The 22,690-nt window shown below is 46.7% G+C and overlaps 1 protein-coding gene across 2 annotated transcripts in view; it reads left to right on the top strand.

Moving 5' to 3' along the window:
- The first annotated feature begins 407 nt into the window (after positions 1-407).
- tnrc18 (trinucleotide repeat containing 18) overlaps positions 408-22,690 on the top strand; it is a 44,349-nt gene continuing 22,066 nt past the window's right edge. The window contains exons 1-5 of one of the 2 annotated variants that reach the window (XM_068337958.1): positions 408-1,643; positions 3,344-3,690; positions 16,031-16,171; positions 18,613-18,717; positions 19,233-21,020. In XM_068337958.1, the coding sequence (XP_068194059.1) occupies positions 3,483-3,690; positions 16,031-16,171; positions 18,613-18,717; positions 19,233-21,020 (2,242 nt within the window). In that variant the 5' untranslated portion in view covers positions 408-1,643; positions 3,344-3,482. Of the gene's footprint in view, positions 3,691-16,030; positions 16,172-18,612; positions 18,718-19,232; positions 21,021-22,690 lie in introns of both variants that reach the window. The other variant, XM_068337959.1, reaches the window with a different exon arrangement.

Raw genomic sequence — 22,690 nt, 5'->3', positions numbered from 1 at the left:
CCAATCAGAACGCGGCAAAATCAAATCGACCAATCAGAACGCGGCAAAATCAAATCGACCAATCAGAACGCTGCAAAATCAAATGACCAATCAGAACGCGGCAAAATCAAATCGACCAATCAGAACGCGGCAAAATCAAATCGACCAATCAGAACGCGGCAAAATCAAATCGACCAATCAGAACGCGGCAAAATCAAATGACCAATCAGAACGCGGCAAAATCAAATCGACCAATCAGAACGCGGCAAAATCAAATGACCAATCAGAACGCGGCAAAATCAAATCGACCAATCAGAACGCGGCAAAATCAAATGACCAATCAGAACGCGGCAAAATCAAATCGACCAATCAGAACGTGGCAAAAACAAATCAACCAATCAGAACGCGGCAAAAACAAATCGACCAACCAGAACGCGGCACAATCAAATCGACCAATCAGAACGCGGCAAAAACAAATCGACCAATCAGAACGCGGCAAAATCAAATCGACCAATCAGAACGCAACAAAATCAAATGACCAATCAACACTGAATTAGCATACGTTACTTTACGTGTCATTAATGTAAATGCATACAAACCAAATGTGTTGTCCATTTGGAGAAGAATCAAAACTGTTACTACCAGCAAGGCCACAACAAAATATGTACAGTATTACTGTCTCCTGAGAATGATGAAGGTCCAAGATGCCTTCACTGAGTGAGTTATTACCCTCAGTTAAACAATATAACATAAAACTGCATATGAACAAATACATAAATATACCGTATATGACATCAAGTATAGGACTCTTACAGTATAATGTTGTATTATATTCATTGTATTCTGTACACATTTTATCCACTGTACTATGCTAACATATGAGCAACCAACCGTGAAGTTTCACAATACTGTTTCATGCGACCCTAGATCCAAATATAATCCATACATGTTAATAAACCCCCAAATTATGGTAAATTCAATAATTCCAACTGTCACTTTTGTCATCTTATATTTTGTTGTTTAGTTTTGTTATGTTTTTATTTTATTTTATTTGGACTTAGAGAAAACTTATTGTAGTAATTATCTGTTTCAAACTCACGCTGACATTACATTAAGAACACGTCCGTTTTTAAGGGGAACAACGCCCCCCTAATGTTAAAACGCGTATTATAACTGGTGTGGAACGGGGAGGTGGGGGTCGCCTTAAAATGGGCCCCCACCCCACCACAGTTCCTACTAAAAACAGAACCCACCGCTTGTTTTGATCAGGCGGTCTTGAAGGGAGGGGGGATCTTGAAACAGCTCAACCTCCTTGCTCCATAATTGGTTTTATAGTGTTGGCAAGCGGCCAGTGTTGTTTTTTTCCTCTCCGAGGAACGTTGACTGACGTGGCGTTTGCCCAATGGGAGCGCAGTTCTCTAAAAGCTGGAGGGCGGGGCCTGAGATGGGCGGGAGCAAGATGAGGTGGGCGGGGCTTGCAAAACAATGCTGCGTTTCATTGCTGAAGCAGCTACGGACGCGTCAGGGGCTGCCCCCCTAGTTATCCCCCAGTTTACCTTCGGACGCGCCTGTAATGGACTACTCCAGTTCTCCCAGCAACCTGGAAGGGATTTTGACAAACATTTGCATTTATAGCTCCTTCTCCCACTCTCTTCTAATTTCAAGTAAGCGGTGGGAATGTCTTCTGGTGTTTTTTTTTTTTTTTTTTTACTCCTCTTGCAGCTTAAAACATTGCGGTGTTATTTTTTTTAAAAAATATGTTTTCGGGTGTAAATACGAATGAAAAGGGCGCGGAGATTATTGTCTGCGACATTTTGGATTTTTTTTTTTAGCGGCTGTTGTCGGTGGTGAAAGAGACACTCCGTGGAGATGTTTCCGCCGAGAAAGTTTCGTGTGGTTTATCGCCACCCGAGAAAAAGTTTGAAACGTGGCTGAAATGCCGAGCTGCTCTGCTGCTGCGCTGCGTTAATTACAACCTCAAAACGGTAGAATCCTTATCCAGACTGCCCTCCCCAGTATATTTCACAAACTTAAGAAACAACATTTATTTACGGTGACGTGAAAAAGGGTTTATTATGATTTGTGAACGAGCCGTTCTTTAGATCCCGCCTGCCTGGATAACACGGCTCAATGCTGCAATGTTTGCCTGCAGCCGCTGAAGGTTAACTTGTTGTTTTCACCAATATTAACAACCTTTAACTGAGTTTTATCTTGGTTAATATTCAAGTCATAATAATAATGAATTAAAATACGATGGTTTCTTATCTCTTGTTTTATCCACGGACGAAGTCGCAATTGCTTGTTGATCAGCTTAAAAGTAGCCTAACTTTTATACTTTTATTTTATTTTTTTTTCTTTAGATGTCATGCTTGCATACAGTCATTTTGTAAAAAAAAATCTTTAATGTCGAAATTCAATTTATTAGAATGAAAGCAGATTAAAGCCATGTTGCATGAGTCGATAACGATCCAATTGAATATCCGTCTTTGATATGATGACAAGCGCACATGTTTTTATTCTAATTAGAATTAAATTGAGCTCCTGGATGCAGACTAAGACATGTTTGAGGGGATCGGATGAGCTTTGAGCTTTTAAACAGTGTCGGTGTTTTACGGGCTGGGTTCCGATTTCTCCGCTGCCCCCCATGTCCAGTCGAGAAGCAGCCCGCACTACAAATCGCTTCTGTAGGCAACAAAACCCCACAAACCCCGCTGATGAATGATGCAGGCTTATGCAACCTTATTTATTTTTAAACCCGTTTGAAATTTATATTTGATGCCCCTCCAGTATTTATGGTGTATTAGTTTACACGTCCACTCGGCCCACAGCCTGCATTTGTAGTTTACGGGTTTTTAGGAAAACAGCTGGGTAATCGGAATAGGTTGAATCGGTTTGTTAGGATTTGATGGTATGCGTTTCCTTCCCGGGATCGTGGGGTGTTTTCGTGGCCGAGGCAGGAGCAGCTGTCCGCCCCTCTCCCCCGGTGGTGTGTTTCCCTGGGAAGCGGAGCCCTGGAGCGGCTGATCGCTGCGCGCTGCCCGGCTTTGCAGCCCCGCACGGAGCGCATCCACGTTCCAAGACGAAGATCACAGTATTATAGATTTAACTCAGAGTTGTTGTTTTTTTTTTGAACCCCACGGTTAATAATCGCCGAGAAAAACTTGCACGATCCCCGTGTGGAGGAGCTGGTATTCAGCGGTGAGTTTCTGAAGTGGGTTTCTGAACTGCGTCATTGCTCGTATGGATCGGCTGTTCGCTGGAAAAGAGGATAAATCCAAAAACCACCAGTTCACAACAGTTTGTTCAATCTGCCCTCGGATCATGTCCTGTGTCAAGCCCTTTTCTTTCTCCTTGTATTTTATAGGTCAGTACGATGGCTGAAAGGGAGTCCGAATCGCCTGGAAAAACTAAAGACATTATTATAGCCAAAAATTGGCTTATTTCGGAATAGGTGATCCATCCCAAAGGACAATTTCTTTTCACAACTTTCTTCTGTCTGGATAATGGATGGCAGAGATTTTGGACCCCCCCGATCCGTCCACGTACCACCTCCGCTGTTGGCGGGGCTCGCAATGGAGTCTCACCGACTCGGAGCAGCGGCAGCAGCCGGGAGGATCCCTCCCTCGCCCGGTCACTTGGGCGCGAATCATCCGCCGCCTCTCCACTCGGGAAAATTCTTGTCATCGGCCATTAACCTACATCCACACCACAGTGAGTACTCGATGTTACCCTGTTTACAAACTGTAACTGACCATTATAAAGGCACACCCCTCAGCTAGTCAAATATTAACTTAAAATAGCGCTTGGCAAAAAAAAAGAGAAATAAAAAATACGCGCAGTTTGTGCCTTTCCATGGCGGCATGTCATCTCAATGGGACCCGAACCCAGCTGTAGATTATCTGGTGGCTATTACAAAGCTCTAGTTTCAGTTGTGAAAGTATGTGATCGTGTTGTGGATTTTCTGCCTTTGCCACGGGCAGCGCATTAGCGGAAAATTGGTAGTTTGTGATGCGCGCAGCGGCGCGTTGGCGCAGCGGCGTGCGGGTCAGGGCGCAGTGGGCTCCGGCACCATCACGCAGTCGTTGCGGAGAAGATTCGATTTGTGTTCGTCTTCTGGAGAATCGGGTTTGTCAAGTTGAGGCATTAAAGGAATGACAGACCACTTATCTTGTTTTTTTTTCTAAGTAATTAATAACCACTATTAGAAGAAGAAGTTCTTTCTTGGAACATTTTGTAAAACGACTGATGTTGCGGGTTTCCCCCCGCATTTGTAGTGTTTCTGGTGGACATCCCCCGCTGCTGTGGGGAATCTGCGTGAGGTGCAGATAGTAAGAGATCGAGGGGTGTGTGCGCACATGAATGAGAACGTAACGAATGGAAACTGGCTATTAAAGAGAAGATGTGGTAAAGCAAACCCCCCTCCTACCCTTGTGTTTGTTTACATAATGTGGGTTGTTTAAATGATCACGAGGTACCAGTATCAGTTGATCAGCTCCAGTGTGTGTGATTCTGCTGGTTCCCCTTCGACTTGCTGCTCTGTGATGCCTGCTGTTAGTAATGGAAGCCTTGAAACAACAGTGTGCAGAAATAACGACGCGCTGTGTTTGCGTACAGTTCTGCGGTCAGTCAGAGGGAAAGTCAGCGCGCCGTCATTTGGGTTCAAACCGTGTGTGTGTGTGTGTGTGTGTGTGGAGTGGAGGGGGGGTGGGGTTCTGTTTCATAATGGAAAATGTGACAAACGCTCCCATCCAGTTGAACTTGCGTGCATGAAGATGTTCTTACAGTTCTTCTTTAATAATTTACATCCATATTTGGCTGCTTCTCCGGGACTGAAGACGAGCGTGGGTTCGTTTTGAGCTCAGGTTCGACTAAAGCGAGGCGGCGTTAATTTGGCACACACAGACACACACACACACACACACACATGAGAAGCTGTCAGAGATGAAAACAACTCGCAGCAGGCAGTGTGAGGATGATTGATGGCTGTGTGGCGGTGAAGAGATGCGTCAGGGCGCAGTTTATTGCAGCTGAACTGATTTTGCGGCTCCGTGAAAACAGGGAAATGTTTTTCGCCTGGAAGGGTTTTTTGGTGGAGTGAGGAGTACAGCAAGCCGAGAAACTCGTCTCTGGTGTAAATGTGTGTGTCGTAGCAGCAGCAGTGTGTTTGAGTCGGGATGACGCCCCCCCCACCCCCCACCCCCACCCCCTTTGCGGTTCTGAAACGAGCTGAGAATTGCTTGCAGTGCGCACCCTGCAGAATTTCTCCCGTGTGCGTAAAAAAACGCGCTCAGGACGGGATGCGTTTTATTCAGCCCACACGTTGACCTCTTCACTCACCGACTCTCATCTTCCTCACACATGCACGCACGGACACACACGCACACACACACACACACACACACACACACACACACACACACACACACACACACACACACACACACACACACACACACGCTGTCAGCCTCCACCCACAAACACACACCGATATGATGCAGGTCATTTGCTTTACGCACTCCATATCGAGCCCCACGCATCTCTTTAACCAAAGCCCGCCTGTGATCTGAGTGAGTCCCCTGCTCTTAATAACACCACACCGCTCCTGTTACATGATAATTACCCGGCAATTGCAAATGTTCATAATGTTCCCATTTAACTGCAGTAAACAGCATGAATCCAGCGCTCAAGGACCCAGCCAGCAATCAGAAGAGCTGGGGTTGGCCTCCTTCTGGTTCTGTTTTGTTTCATGGAATTTGAGACATTTCTTTTGCATTCTTTTCTTTCTTTTTTTTTGGTGATCTCCTGATAGCAGAGGTTACAGTTTCTAGGTGCCAAAACACGCCCTTATTTCCCAGGAGTCTCCCTTGGTTTTTTTTTTTTTTTTAGCTCGGTTTACTAGGATATCCACCTGAATTAATGACCACTATGTTCTCAGCTCCAGGAGTGAGAGTCAGTTTATCATGTTCATGAAAATCAGGGCGTGGTGGGGTCTGTAAAGAGTTTCCCCATCAACAAAGTCCTGTTTTCCAAACTAAGGTTGCCTTTCATTCACGCGGATCTCCTGTGTGTGAACACGATGAGGTCTTAGTGACTGTTTATAGATGTAGGAAGGCTGTAAATGGTCCCTTGTCTAATGGAGGCCTGCCGGAGCCTCCATCACCAGATTGAGACCATCTGTCCTCTTCCCTCCCCCTTTGGATGGGAGAGCAGTGGAGGTAGGACCTGCTGGAGTGTGACTGCAGAGAATACGAGGCCGGAGGGACTCGTCCATTATTGATCAACGTGAGCGTGTTTTATTGTGAAGGAGAGCCGTTAGATCAGTCTTATCAACGTGGTTGTGCAGGTGAAGATGTCCAAGTCTTGGTGCAAAGGGCTCTTTTGGACTACATTTCCCATTCATCGCTTGTCAGTTGTGTATTTTGACACAGTGTTGACCATAAACAGATGAATTTTGTTGCTCCGGCTGTGAGGAACATCGACACGTCACTTCCTGCCCACTAGTAGATGTTGAGAGAGGTGGAAACAGTCGGTATGAATTGGGTGGAAGTTTGAAAATCAGTTGTGCTTCTTGTAAGTGATTTCTTCAGAACCTTAGAACAAAAATGTTTAATGAAGCAAAAATGCAGCTCTGGGCCGCGTCCCTCATCTGGGAGCGCTGGATAATAACACGTCTGAACCGGCAACTTCTCCGCTCCTTCGTCTCCGTCTTGACCTCCTTCCAGTGTTTGCAGAAGATGGGAAAGGAACGTAGATGAGGATGTGTGTGTGTCTTGGTGTGTGTGAAGAATGAAAGTGGGAAAGGGGAACTAAATGGGCACGATCCCAGATCTCAGAGGTGGGAAACAGAGTCTGAGCTGAGGAGAGGATTGAGGTGTTGTGAATGGGAACGGGAGCATGTGATTGTGCTTAGTGCAGCCAGAGCCGGGGTTTCCCCGCGGGACCCTCTGCAGAGAGATAGATTTATCCCGACCACAGCACATTCATATATGGGTAGATAAATGTAGTAGCCCTTCACATGTTGTGTTTCACACATATGCACACACACAGACACACACACACACACACACACAGGGTGATCATAATTCACACAGCTTGTGACACAGGCCAGGGTTGTTTCGACCGAAGACCTTTTTTCTTCCTCATGCTACTCGGTTAGTGTGTCTGTTTATGTTAAAATTAATGTGGTGAGTGTGTCTGTATGTATTCAAGACACAGACGTGTGTGTGTGTGTGTGTGTGTGTGTGTGCGTGTGTGTGCAGCACGGACACATCCCCCTCAGATTAATTGAATCCTTCAGGAGAGAAAACAGGCTCCTTAAGAGAAAGCACAAGTCACTGCTGCCCTGATACAATAAACCTGTCAGAGGTAGACAAACGGCACAGATACACACACACACACACACACACACACACACACACACACACACACACACACATACACACACACAGACACACCGCTCTTACATTTGACAGCTGTGTGTGTGTATGTGTGTGTGTGTGGTTGTGTGTGTGTGTGTGTGTGTGTGTGTGTGTGTGTGTGTGTGTGAGAAAACGAGCATGTCGTGGCATGTCGAAATTCCCAAAGTGTTAGCTAACTTGTTGGCTCTGCCAGAACCCACCCTTTAACTCCGATGACACACAAAGATCACACAATGTCTTGTGTGTGTGTGTGTGTGTGTGTGTGTGTGTGTGTGTGTGTGTGTGTGTGTGTTGAGTCTCTGCATGTTCTCTTACACAACATTCACCAAACTTCTCCATTTGGCTTTAATTCAACATACACGGAGACATGGAAGGCAAGCGGTGTGTGAGCGATCTCATTGGACGGGTTCTTCACCCCCCCGCTCCGGTTGGTTGTTTATTTCTGACGCATGTAAAGATTTAAATTGATAGCATCTAAGCTGTGGTTGTAGCTCCCCACCAGCATCATCAGGAATAGCAGGGGGTTTTCTCAACCACCTAACTTTAAGCGTTGGTTATGGTTTGGTTACTTTTACCAGAATGCCCACTTAGCCTTAAACACACTGTGCTGTTACACAACATGTAGTTTTCCTTTAAAACAGGCTTTTTCTCTGTAGAAATATGAAAGTAATGTCAATAAAGAACAAGTCTGTCAAACTAAAAAAGTATAATTACCTCCAGAAATATCAAAATTGTGAAAAATAGACGTCAAGCAGTCGTAAACAGCTTTGATGTCAGGTAGCTCCAGCGTGTTCGTAAAGTTTTTAAAGTTTATGGATCAACTGACGTCCAACAGGATTCACAAAATCAGAGCGTGGCGACGAAGCTCTCCCCTCCTCCTCTATTGATTCTGTTACTAACATCATGATTGGACTTATCACCTTGTTTGTTCACCGCTCTTCACACCACGGTAAATGTTGCACCACATCCAGCCCTGTGCTGCAGTGCGTGTTCTGGTTTCTTTGCATCTGTGTTACCATGCAACTGTCCATGCAATTCAGTCGGTGTGTGTGTGTGTGTGTGTGTGTGACGCTGTTTGTGTGCAAGCCTGAGCATCTTTTTTTCCATTTGTCGGTATGGAGGAGTGTGTCCCAACAACACCTGCTGTCTTCACAGGAGACTTTTAAGCTCACCAGCAGGATGTAGGGCGATACAAAGGCGTGTGTCCTTCAAACTATTATGTCGTGAACAATTGTAAGAAAATCATTTTTTACAAAATTGGTCGCTGTGCTGCAGGCAGGTCCTCTGGTAGCGACGTAGTAACACCTGATGTCTTCCTGCTGTCTGGTGTGAATGGAGGATGCTGCAGCTTCCCAATCTCTAGATTCCAGTTTCTAAGTCTTAGGTTTCACATTTGTTCTCGACCAGTTTTCCTTTTACACAGTGTGACACCATGTTGTGGACTGTGAAACAGTCGAGTACGAGTGCCGGGTTTTTGTATGTGTGTGTGTGCGCGCTAGTATTTTGTAGAGTACCTTGAAAAGGTTTTTTATTACATTCTGAGGGGTTGGGTCTTGGACTGATCGGAGCACAGATGTGGAGTCTGGATCACCTTTTGTGTTGGTGAGATTCGGTTCTTTGAACTTTCTGACAGCTGAGTGATGAATAATATCGGTAGTGGAGCATAAAAATAACCAGACATGGGCGGCTCATGGTTCCACCACTCCGAGCAGTTGGATCCAGATCAAAATCAGCATTTGGGAGATTAAAATACAATCTCGGACTTGGACATTAAACAGATTTTATGTTGTCTGTCATAAGTTTTATCTGCAGGCGAAATTAGATGTGAATCAGCTGTAATAAACCTGTAAACTACTGATAACCAACCAGATGGCAAGCGTCAGGATTCCAGTAGATGGTAGAACTCGATTTTGTATCTGAGTAAACTGACATCATCTGGTGTTACACAAGGATATTATGTGCTTTGCCCTGGGTGCAAAGATACAACTGATGATCCCACAGAATGGAATACCAGTGTAACACACACACACACACACACACACACACACACACACACACACACACACACACACACAGACACACACACTAGTTTCACTTTCTGCTTACTGATCAGCCACACAGGTCAGAGTTGGATCAGACTTGAACGCGCCGCTGGTGTTGCTTGATGAAGCGTTTGTGTTCCGTGTGTTCTGATGCCGTTTCTCATTGCCCTCCTTCATGATTCCATCGTGTTTGTATCTTCCTGCTGTCCAGCTCCCTGGAGTTAAGCAACACAACACATAATCTACCTTTACAACAGCTTGTTCAAGCTGGAGCAGTGGCGTCTAACCGCTCTGTACAAAATTACACAGGCGTATAACAGGAGGTCATTGTTGTTTGTTCCCAGTCGCCAGCAGAGGTAGAAATTACTGCAAATCTACGTCTGTGAACGAGTGATGTGTTGATGAAGTATTGTGTGTGTGTGTGTGTGTGTGTGTGTGTGTGTGTGTGTGGGGCTAGTGGCATCAGCTGGAAATGTCTTCAGATTGGAGCTGACGAAGCAAACACAGGTGAAATAATGAAAGAGGTTCGTAAAAGGTTGGATATGAACCGCAGCCTGTGGGTTTAAGGTGGTATTTCTGAGATACAGCATCACAAAACAGAAGACTGTGAACCTTAAGTATATCACTATTTTCTAGCTGCACAGCAGAGATTTTCAAATTGTGAGAAACTGTGTTTGGCTTGAAAACTAAACACTTCAGAGCGCCGGGCGACCAGACGCGAACCATTCTGAAATCGTTAACCTACAGCACTCGCTTTAAACCACACACACTCACAGCCTGAATCAACACAGAAACACACACACACACACACACACACACACATACACACGACTGATCTGTGTTGCCAGACATGTATGCAAATACTTTTTCTAGTTTCTCATCAGTATGACTGGCAACCGGCGGTCGCGTCCCATTTAGAGGCGGGTAGAGCGGAGGAGTTTTACTGTTTGATTGTTTTTACTTGCGAGGAATAAAAACCAGGGATCTGTAGAAATTTCTCCCCCAGCCAACCCCTGCGTTAAGTAACACTGATGGATAACAGATGGGTTCACAGAGTGTGTGTGTGTGTGTGTGTGATTTCTATAACAGATATTTTTTACTTGTGCTTTTGTGCGTCTTCCAATATTGACGCTGTTGGATTGATTAACGCGATCTAGTCTGTTGCTCTCGAGCCCAATTTCACTGATTCTTTTGCTGAGTGGGCGGCTTTCTGTTTGCGTTTCTATCAAGATTGATCTCCAGCAAAACCTTCTCCTCTCTCATGTGGAGATACGCTTCATGCGGGGGTCTGAAGATGGAGGCTAAGAACTCGTCAGCGAGTCAGAGAGCATGTTTTTTTGGAAACTTTCTCCTCCAATATGGCGAACTAACTGCGTGAAGCGGGAGCCAACATGTTAGTGAGCGTTACGGGTCTGGGGTGGGAAAAAAACGAGATGAGGAAGGAAAGGAAAGGCCCAAGAGATAGAGAGAGGGAGGGAATGAAAGAGTGTTTCGAAAACATTCAAAGAAACATTTCCCTCTCAGCTACCATTTGGATGTCGTTTCTGGATCAAGGAGCACAAATGTTCTTACCTTGTTCTCCCCCACCCTCGTCTTCCTCCCTCAGTGCGTTCAGGAAGGGGAAAGGGAATTTGGGATTGTATTGTTGTTTTTTCTCCATCACTGGCATGTAGCTCTGTATATGTGTGTATGTGTGTGTGCTCGTGCACACATGGATGACGAGCCTGTAGGCGGCTGTGATGCTGTGATTGATTTGCACTCTATTGGGACGTGGGTGTGTGAGACCCCGGTGTCTGGCCTGCAGGAATGGAAACTGCTGACATCCAACCAGGACTTTACCATCTTTGACAGGTGGTGCTTGTGTGTGTGTGTGTCTGTGTCTGTGGAATTGTGTGTGTGCATGTTTTGTTCCTAGAGCACACACCAGTTAGCAATTAGAAATTGAATTATATGTGGGGATAATTTGTCAGAGCAACATTATCGGCACGTGACTGGTGGGAGTTTTTCCAGGTTGGGTTTATAATTGCTCCAGAGTCACCAGCCGCTCCATCACACTTTACACTAGAGACAGGTTTAAGAAAACTGCTGTCAAAGTTTGGATAAAAAGAATATATGGAAACGTTAAAATAGTAAACATAATGCACAATTTGAGAGTCAGTACATGTGACTTTCCATTTGATGTAACGGACTCAAATTAACATGCAAATGATGCAGCGTGAAACTGCAATTCCAGTATGAAACCATTTCCAATGCAAATCCAGCCTCTTTGTGCTAACCGTAATGGAAAATGTGTGTGTGAGATGTTATGTATGTAAATATCCAGCTATGTAAAGTTAGTGTGAATACAGCCTCATTTTTGAAAGTTACACTGCCCACTACTGGTCTGGCATGCTTACTACAAGATGTTAAATCGTGTTGTAGATCCGTGGATGTGAAGGATCTCACAATATCGTCCCGTGAACGTGGATCTTGAACCTTAAAACTCAATAGCTGTAGAAAAAGTTTCCATGTAAACAGAACCTTAAATGTGTGTTTGTTCACGTGTGTTTTTAATCTCCTGCAGCGTTGTATTCACTGCAAACACAAGCAGAATTGGTTGCACATGTATGTGTTTATACAGTAATGCAGTTCAGCGACGCACACAGACCCCAAAACACACACACACACACACACACACACACACACACACACACACACTTAAGAATAAACGTGTGTGATGGGGTCCAGAGTGAAAGCTAAAGGCATCACCTCTTCATGTGTGTGTGTGTGTGTGTACACACACCTCTGCTTGTGATTAATTGGAAAGCTACGTTTGGTATTGATTTAAAATGCACTTTGTGTGTGTGTGTGTCTGTGTATGTGTGTGTTCAAGTGCTGATGGACTGCAGTTTTAATGTACTGATTTAGATGCAGGGGAAGCTGGGCCAACACAGCATGGCTCTCACATTCCCACAGGACTAATACAGAAACACACACTCGGTCCCTTCCCCCTCGCCCGTACACAGCAGCACCCTTTCCCCTACACACATGGTTAGTTTTATCAGGGTAATGGCTGTGCGGTGTGTTCAGTAATGGGCTGGGTGTAGGAGCAGACCTCAGCTAAACATGAAACCTCTCCCAGCTCTCATGAGCTGGTGATTGGAAGAGGCAGTAATGGTTCAAAGGTTCAAAGTTTACTAATGGTTAAATTGCACACATGCAGGCCAGAGGAGTGGAGCCCAATAAAAACAAGTCTCTATAAAAGCAATCAATACCGGCATCATGTGAGATATGAAATATTTATAGTCCGCAATGTGGTGATGGAGCTGGGATTAATGGTGACGTCAACATGCTTGGAAAAGGGTGTGTGTTTGTGTGTGTGTGTGTGTGTGTGTGTGTACACACACACACACACACACACACACACACAAGGCTGTGCACACAATGGATTATCTGTTCAAACGAAACAGATGGAGTGGTGGTGGGCTCGCCGGCGGAAAGCCAGGGGTCTGTGTATAATAGGGTTTGAATGATACTCAGGTCGTGTGTGTTTATCATGTTATAGCGTGACGCTGGTGTGAAGCCACCCTTACAGAAGGGGGGGGTCACTGACCGATTGACCGCAAAGCATTCTGTGTCCACCGGAGAAAATAGAGGCCTATTATTAACTTTTGTCATCAGAGGGATTGGCAGGTTGCTCTTTAGCAGGCGCCGGATCCGCCCAACGTGTAGTCAAATGTATGAAGTGATGCGGCGGAATGTAGGTCAGCTGCAGCCCAGACGACATGGGTTCAGATCCCACAGGTCTGCTGTTCTCCTTTTTACTTGAATGTTTGAATTATTATTATTATTATTATTATTATTATTGTTATTAGGTTTATTATTATTATTGTTATTAGGTTTATTATTATTATTATTATTATTATTATTAAGACTCATACCGCAGCAGGGGAGTAGTGGTGAGTAGATTGGTTCACTGGTGTCATGTGATCATCGTCTCTTTGTGGTGTGATTGTGTTGTAGAATTTTCTGTTCTTCAAGGATTAACAGTATAATCATATGATCTGTTGTATGACAGTAAAAAGCGTCTTATTTTTTTTCCTCCCTCAGTTTGAGTATTATAAACTGACCAGAGGTGTGGCAGAGTTCAAAACTCACACTGTACCACAGTTTTTAAATGGCTGATCGGAATCAGTTTTAGATCAGCTGACACAAACGGAGAGACGTACAGATGAGTGTGATTAAATCTCTGATGAAGCCATGTCTCTGCAGAGGAGGTACAATGAGTTTATATTGAAATTACTACCGTTGTGTTATTTTAATTTAATTATCCATCAAGTCAATGTCCTATTGTGAGGTCATAAAGCGTATCCATGGTGACCGCTCAGTGGTCTCCATCAGCATCCGGCTGGCAGCGCCTGTCCAGTTACACATCAGGACTAATAGCCAATCAGCACTGGAGGCTCCCGTGCCTAACAGGCAGCAGGTATTTTTGACATTGCAATAAACATTACAATCTCACCATTGGTTCCCATGACAACAAGCATCCAGTTTCCCCCATTAAACTACTGTGAGTGTAACAGAGGTGAAGGAGATGACATGAATAAATCCTCCACTGGGCTTCAGGGTATTAGAGTTCTGTTGCACCACTAAGTTGTAAGTTGGGGTAAGTGGGGTAAGTTGGAGTCGAGACTTTTGACAAGACAAAGCAGGGCAGCTGAGGGTGTTTAGTCAGCGGTTGCTTCATCTGTACTTTATATCTGTGTTGTGGAAACAGATTGTGTGATGGCTCAGTAGTAATCTGATTACAACCGCTCCAGCATGAATCTACTGTTCACAGAAGAAGTGACACACACACACACACACACACATACACACATACACACACCATTACAACCAGTGACAGGTGAAGTGGGTAAAATCTGATCATCCCATTGCGATGCACCGTTCCGCTGGGGATCATGGGTGTCGTATTTTCCGCGCTATAAGGTGCACCTAAAAGCCTAAAATTTTCTCATAAACCCGTAGTGTGCCTTATAATCTGGTGTGTCTTATATGGATTAATATTCATATTAATATTGGTTAAAAACATGATCGCTGAAAAAAAAGCCGGCAATCTGGCCGCCAGTCATACCACACTCCGCCACCAGAGGCGCCCCCTCACAAGGCACTCGGGCCCACGCCCCCTAACAACGGTAGTCAAGGGGCGTCACCGAAGTCCCGGCTCTGACTGAGCTGCTCTCAGACGGTAGAGCAGACTGTAGGAGCCCCGGTGATTACGTAGTAAAACATAAGGAACTTTCAACAATTCTATTAATAAAGTTTGACTGACTGACTGATCTCAGTATTTCCTAACTATATGGCGTCGGAAATAACCCACTTTAAACTTAATTTGTCTAAAACATGCCATTGTGCTGTCATCTGGAATCTAGTGACGGTCCATTCTATTAGTCTGTGGAAACACACGGAGAAACTGGCATAAAGGTGAATGAAAGACCCTCAAAGATGAACTTCCAGCCTTTTCTGAAATTTCAAGAGCAGAGTCACTGCTAGACAAAGGTGTCCTGTGTGCTGTAATTGATTTACAAATGTAGTTGATAGCTCTGGGTGGGCGGCGGAGGGGCGCATTCAGGCTTGTGTATTCTGTCTGCAGCGATGTGCTGTGAGATTCACGGCGGTGAGACACCGACGTTAAAGTCAGTTCTAGGAGTAAAACAGCGTTGCATCTGACAGTAAATTAGCAGCCTGACATTAAAAACTAGTTAAAAATTGTTTAGGACACACAGCAGCAAATAGCTGCACCTCACCTCCAACTGGACTACCGATCGATCGAAACAATATTTAATTAATAAACGAAGACGAACGTCGGAGCTTAAATATCTGCTTCGAACTTCAGATCAGGAAATAATCCACTCTGTTCGCACTGACTGCACTCGTAATGAATTTAACCAGTTTTTAATGTCAGGTTTTTTAATATGCGTGTTGACTTCTTTCTAAGATGGCAGTGATCAAGTGATCAGGTTTCGTTGATGAGGCTCAGAATGGCTCATTGACATAACAATAGGAGCCATTCAAAGGTAGTCAGGAAGTCATGAATACAATCACGACTGTCTGAGCAGCGCGGCTCTATCTAGTGGACGGATTGCGTAACTACAGCCACTGCAGTTTATCAAATAATTTTTTTTAATTTTTTATTGTGTGCGCCTTATAATCCTTATATATGAAATAAATGATAGAACAAACAAATTATTGAGGGTGCGACTTATAGTCCAGTGCGCCTTTATAGTGCGGAAAATGCTGTAACCGTTTGACACGTACTCCCCTCCTAAGCACCGCAGCAGCGGCTGCGACACTCCCAAATGCAATTACCCACCCCAGGTTGATGCCCCCCCCACGGATCGGATGGGACGTGAACACAGGACCTCTTGTGTCTGGACCAGGAGAGTCTCTCGAGTCCCTTTGGTTGTTACGTTTCCATGGATTTGACCTGAACACCAGAACCGATGGTTTCCCAGCAGGACGATCGGCCATCTGTGTTTAAAGTGATCTATAAATTGCTTCATTGGTTTGGTCTTGTCGCTACTAGACTGACAGCCTTCATTCTTTCCCCAGGCGACGCCTTCCCTGCCAGCTCCAGTCCATTCCTGTCTGGTTATCCGGGCCCCTCCCCCTTGACCTCTGACCCTACATACAGATCAGCCAATCCCAGCAGTCTGCAGATGGCCCAGCTGTGGGCGTCACACGCTCACGAAGGTAAAACACCTCCACCAACACTCTTTCTTCCCTTTCAGTCTCTGCATAATGCAGACGCTTTAAGGCGACGTTGCGTTTTCATGACGTTTGTCACACCGAGCTCCTGTCCAAAGCCCAGGAGGCCCGTTCCTCTTTTCTCACTGCTTACGCCACTGGGATCCTGTTCCATTTCTGTTCTCCGCTGGTGGCTGCGCTCCCGGCTCTGTCCTATATGCGTCTCGTTTCCTCCATCCTCCACCTGTCTCGTACTTTCGCCTGTCACGGGTTGTGGTAATCGATCTTACTCTCACTTGTTCTTTTTTTTTTTTTAGCTTCCTGTCCGGTCTTCTCTCTCTAACTCCTGCCCCAGTTTTCCTCAACACCTCTTCTTGACGGTCTCATGAACACTTTATGCGTTTTCACCCCTTACTGTCCCCTGTTTTTCTTTTCTTAAGGTCTTTGGTAAGTGATTGAATCTCTGTTCCTTCCTTATTCCCTTCTGTCCTTTTTGAGTCTCCTTATCAAATCTGGTAGAAGGTCAGATAGGAGGAAATGTATCCTGCAGTCCATTTTGTCAGGATTATAGGGAGAAGAAGGAATGGATTCTGTTTGGGGTTCATTAAAATCTGATCGCATCGCCTGTGCGGCACAGATCTCGCTCGGTGTTTTTCCAAACATGTCAAATTAGATTGTGTGTGATTAGATTTTTCTTCTCGATCCTATTCTTTCATAGGAGAGCCCAGGCTTATGATTGTACCTATGATTATAGGCAAAATTCTGGGCAATACTAACGCTTGTTCCCTGTGAAACTTCTTAGAGCAATAAAACAAATATGGATTAGCATAATTTGTTAAAATAGTGACCTTTGGAGATGTACTTTGGTCCCTTCAGACGGCCCGACAAGCTGTTTCCCTCACTTCCAGTCTTATTGCTGAGCTAAATGACCGCTGGATATTTAATCTCATCTCTTGTGCGTCTGAAGGCAAACTGAATACAGTGCAGAAATGTCAGACTCTGCCACTAACCATTAAAACTAGATATAATTACATAATTTAAATGCATAGAACGGCTGTTCCCTATAAACGTCAACAATGGAAAAATAACAAGTTTATTCTAAGGAAAGACTCTACCATTATCATCACTGTTAAACACACAAAGTAATTCTTAGTCCAAACACTCCCTGCTTGAGGGTTGGATGGACTTTTGAGGTCTGACTTAAAAATTTAGTTGCTGTATCTGAAGCTAAAGAAGAAGCTAAAACCTCCAGCTAGTAGAAGGAGCAGCAGAATCCTTTTGGTATGATGTGAATAGAAATCTTCACAGCCTGAGAGAGATTCTTAATAGCAGCTAAAGTTAGTAAAAGCTGCAGACATGTCCGGGCACAGCTTCGGATTGGCTCTGGATCCACTGGAGCTGCACAGGAACTTGAATCAAAGCTGTGAGAGATCAAGGTTGACTATTAGCTGTGGTTAAATGAAGCTTTGCGAGAAGCCCATCCTGCATGCCTTTACTCTAGTCAAATCGTTCTTCTTGTATTTCAACCCCCTTCCTCTAACCGCTGACACCCCCACCCCCACCACCCACCTCCTCTGGTTTCTCCATTTCTGCCCCTCCAACCCAGAGAGGAGACAGATTCGTTCTTGGACTGAGCCTTGCGGTGTTTCGTGCAGGAATGGCGGCGGCATCTTTGATATTTCCTGGAGCGGCCAGTGTGGGAATACGGAATGTCTCACCCACTCGGGGTGAACACAGGCCTTTTTTTTCCTTTTTAAGTAACTGTGACCTAACGCACTAACACTTGTTAGTGTCCAGAGCTGCAGCCAACTCGGCCTTAGCGCGGAAATCCAAAGCATTGCACCCAATGTGAGGCTTTGTCTATATTAAGATCCGGTCTCTGAGTGCAGCAGCTGGCTGTGGGGCAGAAACGCCCAACGAAACCAACCATTATAGGTGATACTGGGTTTAATGGGACAGAGGTGTGGAAGCTAGGAGTTTAAAAAGGGTTTCATCTCCACAAATAATTCCTCAAGTGGAAAAAAACTTCAGTCTGTCCATTTTTTCCCCTCTGTCTTCACCCGTGACGGCAAACTGTTGGGAGTACTGTACAAACAAATCACAAGTGAGAAAATAAACAGCAGATTAATCAATAATGGAAACCGTCAGGGATAAACTTGGTCTGGATGTTCAGAATGGTGTGAATGATTAGAGGATATCTGAACCTCATCAGTGTAATGCAGAATAAAGGCAATCTAACGTTTATAGTTGTTACACATTGAGTTCAACTATATGTAATAAAATCCTTGAATACGAGAAACCGTTTTTCAAAACTGGTTTGGTTGTTTCGACATCAGGACTAATATTCTCATCGTGTCTCAACAGTAAATTTTTAACTGCTCCAAACAGGACAAAATTTTCATGTCGGCTGCAGCGTCTGACATATTTGCGTGTTTCTGTGTTTTCAGGCTACCCCCCCCTGCCCAGCAGCCTGTACTCCAGCCCCTACCTGTCTCTGGGGCACCTGGATCACCCCACGCTCCCCCAGCACCCTCTCTACGACTCCCACAAAGGTGAGTCGCCGTCACCGGCAGTCGTCACAGAGACAAGCGGATGAATTTAGCGTACAGGTTGTGCTCCCGCATGAAAGAGTTTTGTTTGGAGCCTTTTTTCGTTTAGTGGAGAGTCGCACAGTTCGCTGTGGAATCGGGCCAATTTGGGCGACATTCAGCTGACAGGAAGAACAATGTTAGCATAATTTCTAGCAGGGGTGCGTTTCCTGGAGGTGACTCTCCTGTCGGGTTCTGTAACACTCGGTGGGCAAGTCTACATTTATTTATAACGCTCGCTGGGGCAGCCGCTAACATTTATGGTCATTTATTATTCAGGAGATTATTAGCACCATTCATTCATTCATTCATTCATTCATTCATTCATTCATTCATTCATTCATTTCAGGAACCAGCTCATGTTTATTTTATTTATTTCATATACTTTAATAATCTTTAGTGATTGAGACCTTCTGCACTGACTCTGGATCTGTCTCACGCTTGTCGTTCCACTCATTCGATCTGTTCTGTGTCTTCAGACGGGTTCTACCTACCAGCCTCCTTGAGCCAGTTGCCCCTCCACACCCCATCTGCGCCCCCTGCTGCCCCGTCCAGCTCAACACCCCCACAGAGAACATCCCGTGATGGGAGTAGGGACCGGCATTACCGGGGGGAGCGGGACGGGGAGCGGGAGCACCGTCCTCACAGCGTGGTGGACCTGACGCAGGAGGGGCGGGGTGACGAGGACCGCCGGGCGAGAAACGGCGAGCGAGAGAAAGAAAGGGAACGGGACCCGGAGAGAGACGTCTGGCCCCTCCATCCTCATCACCACCCGCAGAAGTCACACTCCAACTCCTCCACGGCGGAACCCAGATCCAGACAGTCGCCGCCTCGGCCCTCCTTCCCTCCGGGGGGCGCTGCAGGGAAGTTTCCAGATTCAGACAGGGGGCGTCGGGACGAGGAGAGCGCCGCTCGACCCCACCTCAACCACAACTCCAGTAATTTCCACACGGACAAACTAAAGAGGAACGACTCGGTGACATCTGGGATGCTCCATTTCTCATACACACATCCTCCTCCTCTTCAGCCCTCTTCCTCTTCCTCCTCCTCCTCCTCCTCCTCCTCCTCTGGGGCGCCCCATCCCTTCATGCCCATCAGAGAGCAGCGGGTCAGCGCGCCCACATATGTGCCTTCTGTGGAGGTTTACGACGAGCGGACCGGGCCCATCCAGATCGCCTCGCAGGCCCGCGACAAACACAGAGAGAGAGACAGGGAGAGAGACAGGGAGAGAGACAGGGAGAGAGACAGGGAGAGAGACAGGGAGAGAGAGCGAGACAGGTACGGCGGTACCAGGGAGAGAGACGGCTACAGGCCCCCTGAGAGGAGCCCGATGGACCATCCTCGACTCCCCCTCCCCGGCGAATCAAGCAATCAAAGAGAGGAAGGTTCCGTCATCTGTTCCAACGGATCCGCCGGTAAACGGGAACGGGGGGCGGACTCTTCCTACTCCTCCAGCCAATCAGGGTTCAGCCCGGAAACCAGAGACGTCCCCAAACACTCTCTCCGATTGGGCGTGGAGAGGGCGGGGCCCGAGCCCAAGTGGAACACTATTAGCCCGTTAGCTAACTACGCCACCAATCACATGGCGGCGTTAGCGGCGCAACACGGACACACACTCCCCCCCCCTCACAGCCAGCAGTCACACACACCCATGACGCATCACACGGCCCACCGGCCAACCAGCAGCCAGCACTCCGCCCACAGACACTCCCCGCAGACGCACCCCTCCCAGCACGGACACGCAGGCGAGGAGGGGGGTCAGAGACGCTACCTGGACCCGTCGGTGCTCTACCGACCTGGGGGGTCACTGGTGGGGGGGTCCGGTGGGGAACGGGGTGCGGATACCTCAGAGGTTTCTGCCATGCAGAGTCTGATTAAATACAGCGGGAACTTTGCTGCAGAGGCCCCCGGGTCCTCCAGGCACCCCGCCGACAACAGGGGGCCCTTTGGGGGTCTGGGGAACATCGGGTCGGACATGCGACGGGAGAGGGAGAGGGAGAGGGAGAGGGAGAAGGAGCGAGAGAGAGACAAGGAGAGGGTTCCGGTCGGATCCGGCGCCTTGAGGGTTCCGCCGCCGCCGTTAAAGAGGGAGCAGGAGCGACCCGACAGCGCCCGATCGTTCGGGCGGGAGGCGGAGGGGGAGGTCCGACACCCCCCGGTGGGCATCGCCGTGGCCGTGGCCCGACAGAGAGACAGCGGGAGCGGCAGCAAGCAGAGCGGCGGGGGCGCCGACACGCAGAGATCCCTCCTGCAAACGTCCATTAAAGGTGAGAAGGGAGGGAATCCAGCAGGATCAGTTTTCACTGGTATAGGAGTTTTGTTTTTTATACTTTCTGTCTTGTTGAATGTGTTTTCCTTTAATTGGAATGTTTTTCTAACGCTGGGGGCCTCTTTCACGTTGGGCTCCCATCAGAATGGAACTGCGGGGCCACGCAGGTCCCGTCTGTTAAATGAACCGAGAGCCAATGATTCCTCGTTTCGGCTCCTATGAATAATGGAGAATTCATTTTCCTTCCTAATCAAACTCGTGTTTCTTCCTGTCTGTTTGACTTTCAGGTGCTCGTGCATGTAACATGATTGGAAATAGGACCACCCCCACCCCCCCCCCCAAACCCCAAGTAGCACATTATTAATTATATTATGGGTTGTACTTTGTTTGAAAGGTTTCTTTTGGTGTTTTTCTCCGCTGCCGTGCAACCCATCTTTCCTGTAAGTCAAGGTCACCCAGCTTCTGTTCTTCATCCCTCTTCTGTTTCTGTTCCTGTCTTCTCTCCAGCCCCCCCCTCCACCACTCAGTTCACCCCCCACCCCCCACCCCACCCCAACTCGCCCTAGAAGTCCTCTTTGTAGCCACACTCTCTTCTTGTCCCACCTCAGGCCCCCCTGCTCTTTCTCCACTCTTTTCTTCAGTTCAACCCCCCCCCACTCCACCTCCACCCTCCCTGCATTAAACATGTCATTATAGAGTGCAGCTAAAAGCTACAAACAAGCCTTGAATTACAATAAGAGCATGACTGTTGCTAAGCAATGGATCAGTCATGAGTGTGCGTGCGTGTGTGTGTGTGTGTGTGTGTGTGTGTGTGTGTGTGTGTGTGTGTGTGTGTGTGTGTGTGTGTGTGTGTGTGTGTGTGTGTGTGTGTGTGTGTGTGTGTGTGTGTGTGTGTGTGTTGAACTACTGTAGATGTTTATGTACTGATGTGTTATGCAGGTGTTATCCCAGTTCCTTGCTCGAGCAGAGGTATCGGTCCACTCTCTCGAATTAAGAGCAGCTCTAAACAAACGCCAGAGGATTTACACAGAAAACATAAATGGACGGAGAAATAGACGGATCCAGAGGAGGAGGAGGAGGAGGAGGAGGAGAGGCTAAAGATAAGGGATGGATGGAGATCGATGGGTTGATGGACGGGAAGAGAGGGAGAGGTGTGTCGGGAAGTGAAGGAGTGGTGAAGAGAGCGTGTGAGCCGGAGGGAGGGAGCTGGAGGTGACAGAGGGGGGGGGCGTACGGCGCTAATCGTTGGCTTTCTGATGCAGAGAGGAAAGCATGTGGGACAGGCTCCCTGTAACCGTGGTAACGGTCTGAAACCTTTCCTGCAGAGCGTGTCGGGGTTTGTCAGGGGCCACTGTCCTTTTACATGCTGCACACATGCAAACGCTTCTAGAGCAGAACTGAAGGGTTTGGCGTATTTCTATAAAACAAGCCGCCCCCCCCCACCCCCTAGGGAAGAATCTTAACACAGCCAGGATTGGATGGAAGGGGGTTAACAAGTCAAAAGTGATCCTCATGTTTATTCTGGAGGGCTCGGATCAGGACTGGTGGTGGTTCATGTCTGTACAGTCTGAGGAACCATCCCTCTACTGGTTTGTGTTCTACAGTAGAGGTGGACAAATTACAACGATTTATAACAGAGCAACAAACATATTTTTTCTGTAACTGTAA

Source organism: Antennarius striatus, chromosome 16 (assembly GCF_040054535.1).
Source record: "Antennarius striatus isolate MH-2024 chromosome 16, ASM4005453v1, whole genome shotgun sequence".
Lineage (NCBI taxonomy): Eukaryota > Metazoa > Chordata > Actinopteri > Lophiiformes > Antennariidae > Antennarius > Antennarius striatus.
This window is presented reverse-complemented; position numbering and strand designations above follow the sequence as displayed.